General features: G+C 41.8%; 1 protein-coding gene across 1 annotated transcript in view; it reads left to right on the top strand.

Moving 5' to 3' along the window:
- Nucleotides 1–13048, top strand: part of PPME1 (protein phosphatase methylesterase 1) — a 171423-nt gene that overhangs the window by 20892 nt on the left and 137483 nt on the right. Inside the window, exons 3-4 of the mRNA XM_086933828.1 lie at nucleotides 836–928; nucleotides 3765–3822. Coding sequence (XP_086789954.1) covers nucleotides 836–928; nucleotides 3765–3822 — 151 coding nt within the window. The remainder of the gene's footprint in view (nucleotides 1–835; nucleotides 929–3764; nucleotides 3823–13048) is intronic.

Here is a 13048-nt window from a genome sequence, read left to right as displayed (position 1 = left end):
CAAACTTTACATGGAGATTTTGGCTTCTTTCGTCAGCTGAAGTCTCCTTGTAAATAACGATCTCATATTTCTGGTGGGCCTGTTAACTTGTGTTTCCTTGTTTATGGCAATTTAAGAGCCATCTTTAAAGAGCCCTCAAGGGTATATTGGGTTGCTCACTTTTTATATATCTTTAAAGAAGGCATTCAAAGGGTTGTGTGTGGAAAATGGTGACCACGAAATTTAAAGTTTCCTATGTGATCCAAGTTTGCGGTATACAAACTGTTACTAAATCAATGTACTAAGCACAGCAAATATTTTAAAAGCAGTCAAAATGGTTTTGCATCATAAACATCTAATGCATTTTCTTCCACCTAAAACCTATCTGTTACAACCTCTATCACTTCACCTCCCTCTCACTTATCCTTACGTCCTCTTTACTTGTCTTCCTTCTCTGCCCCTCTACTCCTTGCGCGCATCTCTGGGATTGCACTAACAATCCTAAGCTGCTCATTATGCCTTTTCTCATTTGCCCATTAATGAGTTTGTGTGCGGTCTTTGTTTGGATCCTCTTCTCTTTTGGCTGACGGAAACCTTCTAAATCCAATTATCCTCATCGCTATGCTTTTTGGACATTATTCAGAAAGCCCAGCTGCTTATGGAGATGCCTTCTAATTCAGTAGTAGATTGACGGGAGAATGCTTGCTGTGAGCCCCTTACTACATCTTTTCAGATGACAGTAACTTGTCTGTGTCCTAAATGTTTCCACCATTCTCATCTCCTTAATGCAGTGCTTACCGGAGATGGTAGAATGGAAGAGAAATACTGTTACTTTGAAATCCTTAACCATCCACACACCTTTCGAGTTTACAGAAGTGGCTCGGAGGGACCCGTCTTACTCTTATTGCACGGTGGTGGCCATTCCGCACTTTCCTGGGCAGTGTTTACTGTGAGTGCTCATATTAACTGTGTTTTTTACTCATTACCTTTATTTCATTTTTAAATGGTTTATATTTACTTCACCCCAAGAGATTTCTTCAGTTAGATGCCTAATTTAAACTCTGCGTCTGCCTTTAAGACAGTGTCTCTCAGTTGAATGTGCATAAGAAGGAGCCTGCCAGAACCTACCATTGTTTAGGATAAAATCTTCAGTCATCGACCAGATTACCCTTTTATTCAAAGACCTGAAATCACTAAATAAATGTCTGGGCTTTTTTACTATACCATGGTGAGGCCCATTCATAATTGTATTGGGTGCCCAGAAAAAAAGAGAAAAGGCTTTTATGTTTTTTTCAAGAAGGCTTTTATGATTTACCAATAGGTTGTTGATGTTAGTCTTATGAAAGTTATTGTTGGAAGATAATATACACCTCCTATATAACAAGTGACTAAATAGAAATAGCTTATAGTAAAAATATGCACTTTTATTCCTGATCGGTATTGAAGATGGGGAGATATGGTGGGTGGAGATGGGAAACCTAGGAATTATTGGGTAAAGCTGATATAGGTTTAATTGTCCATGTAGGTTAACCATACAACGCTTCAATGAAGTGAGACCCTCAATGTAACTGGGCTAATTTATTCTGTTTTGCTGTGAAAGGGATAGAGGAGTGTAGCAGGCCTGAAAGTCATTAAAATGTTACTAGACCTGCAGGTCTAGTGACTTCCATAATCTACTCGACTTATCTGTAATGCTCTCGACTCGTAAACTGGTTCCAAATGAAGTGAGCGTGAGCAACTATTTTAATGCATTGAGCCGCCATTTTCTTCATTATCGCATATGAGAGAACCTTTAAATGTGCAAGTTCAGCATGTCTGCTGTACAAAAAACTTTGTTTGATTTAATAGACTAACCTTGTTTCAATATATAAATCAAATTTAGCCACAGGATATTCATGGCCCCCGTCTTGCCTCTTAGTTCATCAACCGCATAGTCATCAGGGTGGGGAGAAGGACTGTTTCTCAAATCATTTTGTTAAAACGATCACTTTTAGTAAATACTTAATTAAAGCATGTAGTGGTAGCACACTGTCATTTGTAATCTGCTGATTTTACATTGAAATGGGCACAAACTTTCCCTCTGACGTGTGGTTTTACTCTATAGTGTACACACAATTTATGATTGGCAATTGTTTCTGCAATTATGGGTCATTTGCATATCACCAAGTAAAGTTTTCTGGTTTGTTTTGCTCCTATTTAACTCTTTGCTTGCATCACACTTATTAATTACAAAAAACGTGCTTTCTTAGTTCCTGATATATTTTGAAATATGTGTAATATTAACAGGCTATTTATTTAAATGTTATGTGTTAGAGAAAAATAAACATCTTCAGACCCTCACTTGACAAAAACCTGTAACTCTAGTAAGAGAGAACAATAAACTCAATTTTCCAAGCAGCAGTTAGTAAAAAGACAAACTGGCATTTGCCTCTTTCGCAAATGTGCAAAGATTAAAGCAAGTTTTAATGGCATCTTTATGGCTCATTCACTTTCTGCATGAACGGAACACCCGCTCCTTTCCAGCCTAAATTCACTCACCAGATGGGACTAGTAGTTTCTAAAAATAGCTTGACCTGATAAAATGTTACTCGCAATTTCGAATGGGCAAGTCGATGTTTCGTGGCCTGTGAAGAAATTTAGTAACTGAGAGGAGAAGAGCTGCAGCAGTAAAGTATATTAGAGGAAAACAGGAGACTTGATAATGACCCTTGATGTCTCTCCGGCCTAATATCAAATAGTCTTAATTAGTTTATTTGACCAATTCACCTTATAAAAAATCGAATACCTACATACATTTCATCATATGAAACAATTCTTGTTTTTATAGAAAAGAATTTAAACATGTCATACCTTTGCTGCCATCTTCAAATATTTTTCCACCTAAACTAAGGTTGGTTCCAATGTTAGCAGATACACAAAGCATCTGTAATATTTCTAACCTAGCTGTCAAAGACAGAGGGTTGAATTTATGTACATTGTCGCACATAGAGCAAAGGAGCTAGAAGTATCTGTGGTTATCATTTACCTTTTTGCTCAGAACCATGCTGATTCGAACCTTTGTTCTCCACTCTCCAATGAGTCTGATTCGATTTCAGGGCTAGCCCAGGTACTGATTTTTAAGCAACAAAATCTGAAGTAGTTTATTATACCAGGAATGTACTTAGCTGGAACGTCATTTTCTTAATTGCCCAATAGTTGATATTTTTATCAACGAAATTAATGGTTTCAATATTCTGTACAGGAGTTATTTTCTCCTACTATACGACCTGTCGGAATCTTCATGGAAGGCTTCCTGACTTGTATATGAATGTTTATATCCAGCTGTGGTTCCATCAGTGGTATCACAGGTAAATCTCATATGATGGACTTTTTAAAATTTATAATTGGCACCGTTCAGCAAAGGGGACACTGCACGGCTGCTAGGAGGGCAAGTAGATTAAAGTGATTCATTTATACTTTGTATTGCCATGGTTGTTTCTCTTTGCACATTTTCTGCATCTCGCCCTCAGACGCATTTCTTTTGGTACAAATAGAAGCGTATTGTTATTGTAACAAGTAGAAGGGGTCTGGGTGACTGCTATTCTGGGCAAACATTGTAAAGTCACACATCATTATGACCTCTCTCAGCTGCTGCTGCTACTTGTGCTGCTGCTTTTAGGACTGCTGTAATTGACCATATTTGCAAAAGTTGGTCATAAGATGTCTCCATTTGTTGTATGCACGGTTTCTTTTTTGCATAATAATGTGAAATTTATTTGCCAAGTAATGCCTTTCACTTTCTGCAGACTGCTATCTCCAGTAGGATTCATTGTAGGATTGTGGCATTGGACCTCCGAGGCCATGGTAAGTATGAGTATTTCAATTTGTTGAAGCTTATTCTTTATTGAAAGAAATATACTTATTTGTTCTGCATTTTGATTGTTTTTGATTTTGGGATTCAAATTACTGTTGTAAATGCATATGGAAAACTGTTTGATTTTTATCCATATATTTTTAGCTTTGTTTCTGGCATGTTCAATCCTTAAAATAATGCTAAAACTCATCCGCCGCATCCCTATCTTCATCACTTTGGGATCTTTTTTAAAGTTAAGTAGGTTAGGCAGTTAGCTCTAAGTTTCTATATAAACAAGCATTGGCATAGTCAATAGGTCTTGCTTTTGGGACTGTATAAGTATTTAGTTATGCAGCACAATATCTTTGGTGCAATAACTTAAACTGTTGCATGGCTAAAAACGTATAAGGTCCCAAAGGCGAGACCTATTGGCTATGCTAATGCTTGTTTTTGAAGAAGGGTCAGTGAAACCACAAGGTGGAAGGGTCATATTTGATAGGACTTCGATTTGATAACACAAGTATAAAAACGCAGAACTGCAATAATATTTGCCATTTATTAACTGGCCAGGACAAAATGTACCATGCAATCAAAGTAATAAATGTTCGTTTACAAGTGACTGGTTGCGTGCAACTATTAAACAAACAACGCTGAGATGTTTTTTTTTTTTTATCTTGCTAGGAATTTCAAAAAACCGGGAAAGTAGTGTCATCTCAGTTCTTTGGGTGTCCCGGGCAAGACAATTTTTGGGGGGCCCTGTATAAATTTGAATTATACTACCAATTTCCTAATAATCCATGCCCTCCGTGATGCCAACAAAAAAATGCTACATTTTATGTTGAACTTTAACAGTGGCACACAACAGTTGAACAATATCTTGATCCAGGACCCCAAAAATCCTTACTATGACACTATTTAGAGAGACTGAGCCCGGGGTAAAAGTAGTCTGAGGGAGAGAGGTTTGAGACCGAGTCAGGGGTAGATGTAGGGCGAGGGAGAGAGGTTTGAGATGGGAGGTAGAGGTAGGGAGAGAGGATTGAGACTGATTCAGGGATAGAGGTAGGGAGAGAGGTTTGAGACGGAGTCGGAGGTAGGGAGAGAGATAGTATCCAATGAGGACTTCTCGTGAAGGGATTAATATTGCATGTTGATACCAACATACTGAGCCTCTTCCACTTTAAAAAAGAAGACTTAGCTGAGGAAGCGTCTCAGCTGTTTGCAGGATCTTTCTGTAGCTAAGGGGGATGTTCAATATTCAAAATTCAAAGTCTGCTGCAGCCAGGCAGTCAGGTGCAGGGACGCAGAGGTGTGATAGAGAATTTGCCTCTTTTCTCGCTAGAACAAAGAGGTCTGTCTTCAATTATATTGTAGCAGAAATTGAGAAGTCCCACAAATTTGTGTTTCGAAATTGTGTGGCCCAAGCAGGGGCGACTAATATGGTGCATGGCTCTCGCTTTATCTCCTGAAGGACCCTTGAGATGAGCTGTATTGGAAGTAAAACGTATGTGAATTTTTCCAAAACAGGTGTTCAGAGGCAACTGTAAGTAAGCCTGAATATCACCATCTGCTTGGGTAGCTTGGGCCTTTGGCATTTTTCCACACTGCCAGCAAATCGAACAGTGGTTTTTCCCACCTTCGAAAAACACGTTGTAGCTTGTTGGTATCTAAATTCCACTTGTTGTCTATCGCAACGGGGAGTGATCCTATTGTGGTGATAGGGGGCTGGCATCAGTAATGCTATATTGAAAGGAAAGTACCCCCTATGCAGTCCAGCTTCAGAATCCCTTATAAAGTTGCCATGTTGTCTGTTCAAATCTTGATGTCCTTTTATCTATCAGAGGTAGGAACATCTGTAAGGCAAGCCTGAACGCTGACAGGTCTTGTACATGTGCTCCTTAGCTCTCAATTGAATTATCCGTTGTTAGCTGAAAACGCAGTTTGGTTGCGTAAAGGCCCGGTCCATCATAGATGTTTTTTTAGGCTTTCCACCCAAACCATGGCCAGGCCTTGTTTTCACTACACGACCAGCCCTTCTTTGAGGTATCTTTATTCTGAGCCTGCATTGTGGTATATGTGGAATGCTTGAAGACTGAATATCTAGATGAACTTCTGGACTGTGATCCAAATTTGCGCACTTATCTACTAAATTAATTTTTCAACTCTCTTGTGATGGGTACAGCACAGATTTCTACTCCAACGGATATTATCTCCTCTGCTTTCTTTTTTTACTTCCAAGTATGAGGCTCAAACAGTTTAGAAGATTGCTGATTTAGGAGGCTGATGTTCATTTTTGATGCAATGATGGAATCTGGATTAACCAGTCATCGAGATATGGGTACATTCTTACCGCTTCACGGCGTAGTTAAGTGCCCACTGGTACCAACTTGCAGCCAAATGGAAGCGCATCGACTTGGTAGTGTTCTTTCTTTACTCTTCTTTATTCAGGTTACTTAAAACCGTAAGACACCAATGAATTTTGTTTTAATACAACCACGCTTAGACAGATTTTTCCAAGTAAACGGTCCTAAATTAATGATATCAATCTGCGTTCATCATAAGTTAAACTAATAAAACAATATCATAAGCTCCAAATACAATCTAAACACTGTAGCTAAAACACAGTGCTATAAGATCATCGTTCGTTATTAAACAAGCTGGATTTAACTTCATTTCTAATAACACACACAGCCCCTTTGTTAGTACATTTCAATAGCTAAAGTTCCTATAAGTTTAACAGCCCCAGTTAAAAAACAGGTTATCATAAAGCATATACATTTGTTGGGTAACATTTGTTAAAGAAATTTTAAAATGCAGGTTTCCCTCTAGTGAATTGTTTATCTTTCAGTAGGGTTGCAAGACACTTCATTGTCGGCATACAATAGTGCCATGATTGAATGAGATGGGTTCTCACCCGTAGGATGTTTTTGCATGCTGCACATAATGTTGGACCTAGGTCGTTGATATACAGGGTAAAGAGGAGTGGAGCTAAAATACACCCTTGTCTCAAACCTTGCTGAACTTTAAACGTGTGGTACATCTTCCATCTAAATCACATTTTACCATAGTTGTTAGATCTTCATATAATTAATGTAAACAATGAACAGTCTCTGTCTACTCCCATGCTAAGAAGATCGACCATACTTTCTTTCTGTTAACTCACTTAAAAGCCTTTGTAAGATCCATAAATGCCATATGGCGTGACCCACCCTGTGCAACTGTATATTTCTCCATTATCTGAAGATTTAGACACTGGTCCAGGGTACTCCTGGCTGCTGTAATGCATTATTGAAGGTCAGACAGTATGTTTTATCTTCTATCCAAGTGGTTCATCTAGAAAGGATGACCCACCCCATTACCTTAACCACTGAGTCAATACGAGTGATGGGCATACAGCATCACATGTCCTCCCTCTGCCCTTTTTAAAGACAGTACAATAACTGATCTAGACCAGGATACCAGAATACCCACTTTGCATGCCGCATTCAAAATGCTTGTTAATATATTTTCCCAATATGAGGAGTCCGATTTCTATAAGTCAGCAGGTACCCCCATCTGGGCCAGGAGCCTTATTAATAGTCAAAATATAATTACCTCTAATACCTGAAATTCTATATTGGGCTTATCTAAAAGACTCTCTCAGTTGATAATTAACTTATTATTAGACTCTGAGCCATAAACTCTCTCCAAGTGTGTATCCAGCTATCTAGAGCAATATGACAATCCACTACACCTCTAACATTTCTGGCAAAAACGAATGATTGACTATTTCCCAAAACCTCATGCTACAGGATAACGTGTTAGCGTGTAAAAGTTGGTCATATGCTTCTTTTTTAAATTTTATTCTCCCGTTCAATTAAATCTGACTTCCGACAACTAACGACTTCAGATGTGGTTCTGTGGATTTTCTTTAGAGCTTTCAACAACTTTCGATGAGCCACTGAACATTTGTGATTGAGTCATCTATTATGGACTTCCCTGTGCTTTCCCACTAGACAAGTTAGATATACTGTAATGTATTTACAGACCTTACTATAAACACTTAGTTATCTCTTGGTGCGATGTGGCCTCTAAATCAATATCATGTCCACAAACACTAGCTAAATCATAAAAAAAAGTATCTAAGCCCAACATATTCCACTTGAGTCTGCGGCCTTGTGCATTTGATTAAAAAAAACAAAATAAAACCTGGTTGCTGAGCCCTCCTTATTCAAAACTTCCTGCTCTTGTCCCTCACATCATGGTGGGGTATAGAGAATTATGGTTACTTTGCTGATTCACAGTAACTCCAAAGCTTTTCACATAGTTGGCTAGATGAGCAGAAATAAAAATATCCTCTATAATCGCTGCATATCTATGTGGGGGGTAACTCCCAAATCTTCCATACCCCTGACTTTCGAATGAGCAAACCTCAAATTGTGACAAAATCGAGCTAAGAAAATCCCCTTGCTGGGATGCTCCATCTGTTGAAAGAGTATCATGCTACCACATATCCTCAATTGTGTTAACATGACGGGGATTAGAGCCGGGATGTATGTTAAAATCCCCCATTAAAACTACTAAATATGGTTGATGATGTTCAGCAAAACACATATGGTGATGGAGGGAATGTTGCACAATGGCAAAACATTCACCACCAGTCACAGATCTAGGTTTAATCCATTGTTATTTTGCTCACCACGCCACCCCAGTTCAGACTTGGCCATATGTTATGTTATGTTATGTTAATTGTTTATTTCTATAGCGCACGGCTACTCAAAAAGAGTGTCCCGGCGCTTTAATGGAGAAAGAGACAAAACTGCAACATACAAACATAACACCATATAAAAAACTACAGAAGAGTGGGCCAGAGATTCACGGAAGACCGGCTACTGAGTGAACAGCCAAGTTTTAAGGCCTTTCCTAAAAGCCAATAGGCTGGTGGCTGCCCGCAGGGCCAGTGGTAAAGAGTTCCACAGCTGAGATGCCAGCAGTCCAAAAGAGCGGCCTCCGAGGCGCGCTTTCTTTACCCGGGGGACAACAGCAAGGTGCAGGGCTTCCGACCTCAGAGACCTGGTCGGGTGATAAAAGACCAGTCTCTTTTGGAGGTACTTGGCTCCCTCCTTGTGAAGAGCTTTGTAGGCCAAGGTCAGCGCCTTAAAGGTGATCCTCTTGCGGATAGGCAGCCAATGCAAAGTTGCCAGCAAGCCCGAGGCCCTGGAGCGCCTACTAAGGCCAAAGATGGCCCTAGCGGCGGCGTTCTGTACCACTTGAAGCCGCTGCAGCAAGTACTCTGGAAGGCCCAGGTAAAGAACGTTGGAATAATCCAACCTGGACCCAATCAGAGCCTGGACTGTCAGCGTCCTATGTTCCACGGATAACAGAGGAAGGAACTTCCGCAGCATCCTGAGGATGCCAAAGCAAATGCCCGACACCCCCAGGATCTGGGATTTCAAGGTAAGCCTGTTATCCATCTTCATGCAAATCAGTCTTGACCCTGTGCCTCATGGGAACAGTCCAGACCGATTTGCCAACCGGTCCTAGGATGCATGTTTCCAGTCCAGGGAGGACATGGCTTGGCAGTTCGGTCTGGACTGTTCCCATGAGGCACATGGTCAAGACTGATTTGCCTATGGCCATGTCTAAACTGGGGTGGTGTGGGGGAGCAAAATAACGATGGATTAAACCCAGATCTGTGACTGGGGGTAAATGTTTTGCCAATGTGCAACATTCCGTCCTTCACCTTGTGTGTTTTGCTGTTGATGTTTAGCAGCATAGGCATCCAAAAAGTTTTTTAATGGCAGTAAATGCCATGTGGCCTTTGCCTGGAAATTTGAGTTGTAAAAGTTGAGCAATAATATATTTGGGACTTTGAGAAAAGAATTGGGTTGACCGCTAATACATTCTAGGTTCTGATATGAATTTGGGATGTTTTACACTTACCATCCCTCCCCTCTCTCTGCAAGACACAGAGAGGGTAGCAGGACAAAAAAGACATCTAGCTATCCATATACAAGGATTTGGCTTTGTCCCATGTTTCCTGAAACCCAATGATGTTATAATCTTTTTAATAAAGTTGCAACATGCTGAAACTGACCAGCTATCAGCACAAAAGCTTAATGAGAGTTTGAACTCCCTCCTTCGTCAGATAGTTGAGTTGTCAACAAAGGAATTTCCATATCTTGCAGAGGTGCTAAATTGTTGTTGGAAATGTTTAGTCTATCATTAATATCAAGTGAGCTAAGGGCCTCAAATCTATTTGACAGCTGCAGGGATGTGACCTGCTGGTTTGGGCATCTCCCCAAATGCCACTTACCATTCCCAAATAATGGAAGTATATTAATCCTAGAAGGCGGGTAGTTCTCATAAATTTTTTGCATAAGACGACCAGCAATATTTGGTTGCTCAAAGTTAATAATAACTTCCACTATTTCTCCCTAGTGTTCTTGTGACTAAAATATGCGGCTAGGTAAGGTCCTTCTCCCACTTGACTGTTATACCAATGGACAGCTTTATTTTGAAGTGGAAGGATAGTTTTCTTTACTCCTGCTCTCAGCGGTGGAACTCTTGTAAGGATAGCTATCAAAGGTGTAGAATTAGGACCCTTCTCTAACTTGGCAGACAACCTCTCTCACTTAGCCATCTAGATGCAACATTCAAACAACTCCCTTGTCCCACATTTGTATACATTTCTAAATTGCAGGTGCTTAAAGGGCAGGGGGTTTGGTGTCTGAGTAATGTTTCTCCAAGAATCCCCCTAGATGGTTGTGAAGAAATGCTTGTCCTATTCCATTAGGCTTGTTTTTTCAACTGCCAGAAAGTCCAAATGTTTTATAAAGGATTGTCTTAGATAGTTCATCATATAATCCTTCCACAACTGTTAAGTAACACTTCCAGTTCCTGATATAGTTTGATCGTCTGGGTTTCTATTTACTTCTGAGACCCTCAGTGACCTATTTAAGTCGACGATCTTGTCATTATTATTTGATTGCACATCTCCCAGGGTGGCATTGTTGTCTTTCTCAGAACCAGCTCTCAGGATGACTAATCTTTCATTCCCATATCCTCCTTTTTTGGTCTCGGCCTGCGATGGCTGCGCAGATGCGCAGTCTCGCTGGCGAGTCTTAATGATATAGAGTGAGTTTCACTAGCGAGGTTAAGCCCCGCCCCTCTTTTCCATTGGCTGAAGTCACCGTTCATGCTAAACGGTGGCCGGCCATTGGAAAAGAGGTCCCAGTGATATACTTCTTTCTCTTTAAGGCCAGTCCTTTTCAGACTGGCTTCCTTGACTTACTGCTGTGGTAAAAGGTTTCTTATCTTCTTTATGGGGCGAAACAGATGGCCCCATAAAGAACCTTTGACTCCAGCAGTAGGTCGGGCTCTAAATGAGAAAGCAGCACCGTGTGGCGTTTTTGAAGAAAAGTGTGGTAACACTGATCTGGAAAGGGACTTGTTTCTTCGCCAGTATAGTTCCGATTTTGCGTTTTATTTCACCCAGTTGTCTATTCTATTTTACTTCACTCCTGTATATAAATATTTCTTATTTTGAGCCTCTGTACCCGTCCTAACTGTCTCGCTCGTTCAGTCGCCCAGTCACACGAGTGCTGCACTTCTTTCAAAGGCATGGCCCCTCCAGGGGAGGGGGGGGTATCTCTGTGCCACCTATGTGCGCGGGGGGTGGGAGTGTTTACAGGTGTAAAAGCAAGCATGCAATTTATATTGCATGAGGATAGAAACCAATTGCATATCATACAAAAGATCTCGGGGAGGCAGGCCGAACAAGGGGGACTCCCAGCTGATTTCCATCTTCAGGGTGTGGGGGTGGTGTGTGTTTAGATGTGCCGGACTTTGCTCGGAAAACCTCTGCTTTCCAATAGTGTGTGGCCCTCCCAACTCTCGGAACCCAACCAGGCACAACCAGTCAATTTCCATCTGTTGAAGTGCCCAAAAGAGTAGAGGAGTGGCCCCAGAATGTTCCCCAGACTAGGGTTATCGCTGAGGAAGGCAGGGCCTCCGGTGACCCCCGGGTGACCAGAGATTGCCTGATTTCCCCCACCCCCCCTTCCCGGCTGACCAGCCTTTGAGTCTCCCCTCTGACCAGTCTCCCGGCAGCGATGCCATGGTCTCGCTGGTACCCAGGATGCTTGCTTCTGACTGCCTGCGCGGGTGCTACCCATCTCTGGCCGATTGCCACCTGCATTTCCAGCATAAAACGATGTCTGCGGTCCGGCAGCCCTTGCCGGCCCAGCCTTCCCGGTGACCGACCCGCCGGAGCCGTGCTCTGCCCTGGGTCAGGGCACTCCCTCCCTCCCCACTCCTGAAATCCCCTGCTGGTGGTGGCGCTTCTCGAGTGCAGCAGCCATGGTTTGTCCTTGCTAAACCCGCCTGTTTGTGAGCTATTGAATGGCTACAGTACACGTCACTTCTCGCTTTCCGTATCCACCTACAGCGCCCCCTCGTTCAACACCCTGGTTTGCGCTAGAGTAATACCATTAAGAAATCAAATGATTAACTGTCGCACTCGCAAACAGAGCAGCAGAAAGACTCTCCACTGAAATGATGAAAAGAGGAGTGAGTACTGGGGGTTGAAAGGCTAGTGCGAGGGGTAAACCAAGTGTACTCATGGCTATTGCCATCCCCCCTTGGCTGCATAAACCCTCTATGAGCTTTTAAATTGATTAACTGTCTCAATTACCTTCACTTCTCCTGGCATTAACAAAATACGAATTGGGTTCGATTAAAAAATATCATACTGATAATGTCGGCTTCGTTTTAAAGTGTGTGCGCTTCAAACATTGCTGTTAACCGATTTTCACTTTGTCAATGTATGTTGGTTTTTGTAAAACGTTATTGTTTGGGACTAACAATTACCATAACCCCTTTCCATGACGTCCGACTGAAAACAAATGCTCTTTTGAAATGAAATGAAAAAAGAACTTGGTTAAGCGCACTGCGTCCAAGCGGCTTCCTGGCCCTGGGGACTTGACCAGACTCACAGAGGGGACCCGGGGAAACTAACAGGGAAATGCCTGGGAGAACAGGAAAGTTTTAAGAGCTTTACGGAAGTGAGTAAAGATGGGGATAGAACGGATGAAAAGAGGAAGACTGTTCCAGAGCCGGGGGGCCAGAACCGAGAATCGGGTGCCCCCCGTTCTGGCAAGCCAAGAATATGCAGCGCCCCGGATGCCCGCAGCGCTGACACGGTCGAGGAGGATGGAATGATCGACCGTGTCAAACGCAGCGGACAAATCGAGGAGGACC

This window comes from Lissotriton vulgaris, chromosome 8, assembly GCF_964263255.1.
Source record: "Lissotriton vulgaris chromosome 8, aLisVul1.2, whole genome shotgun sequence".
NCBI classification, from domain to species: domain Eukaryota; kingdom Metazoa; phylum Chordata; class Amphibia; order Caudata; family Salamandridae; genus Lissotriton; species Lissotriton vulgaris.
The sequence above is the reverse complement of the archived record's forward strand: the minus strand, read 5'-3'. Positions and strand labels throughout refer to the sequence as shown.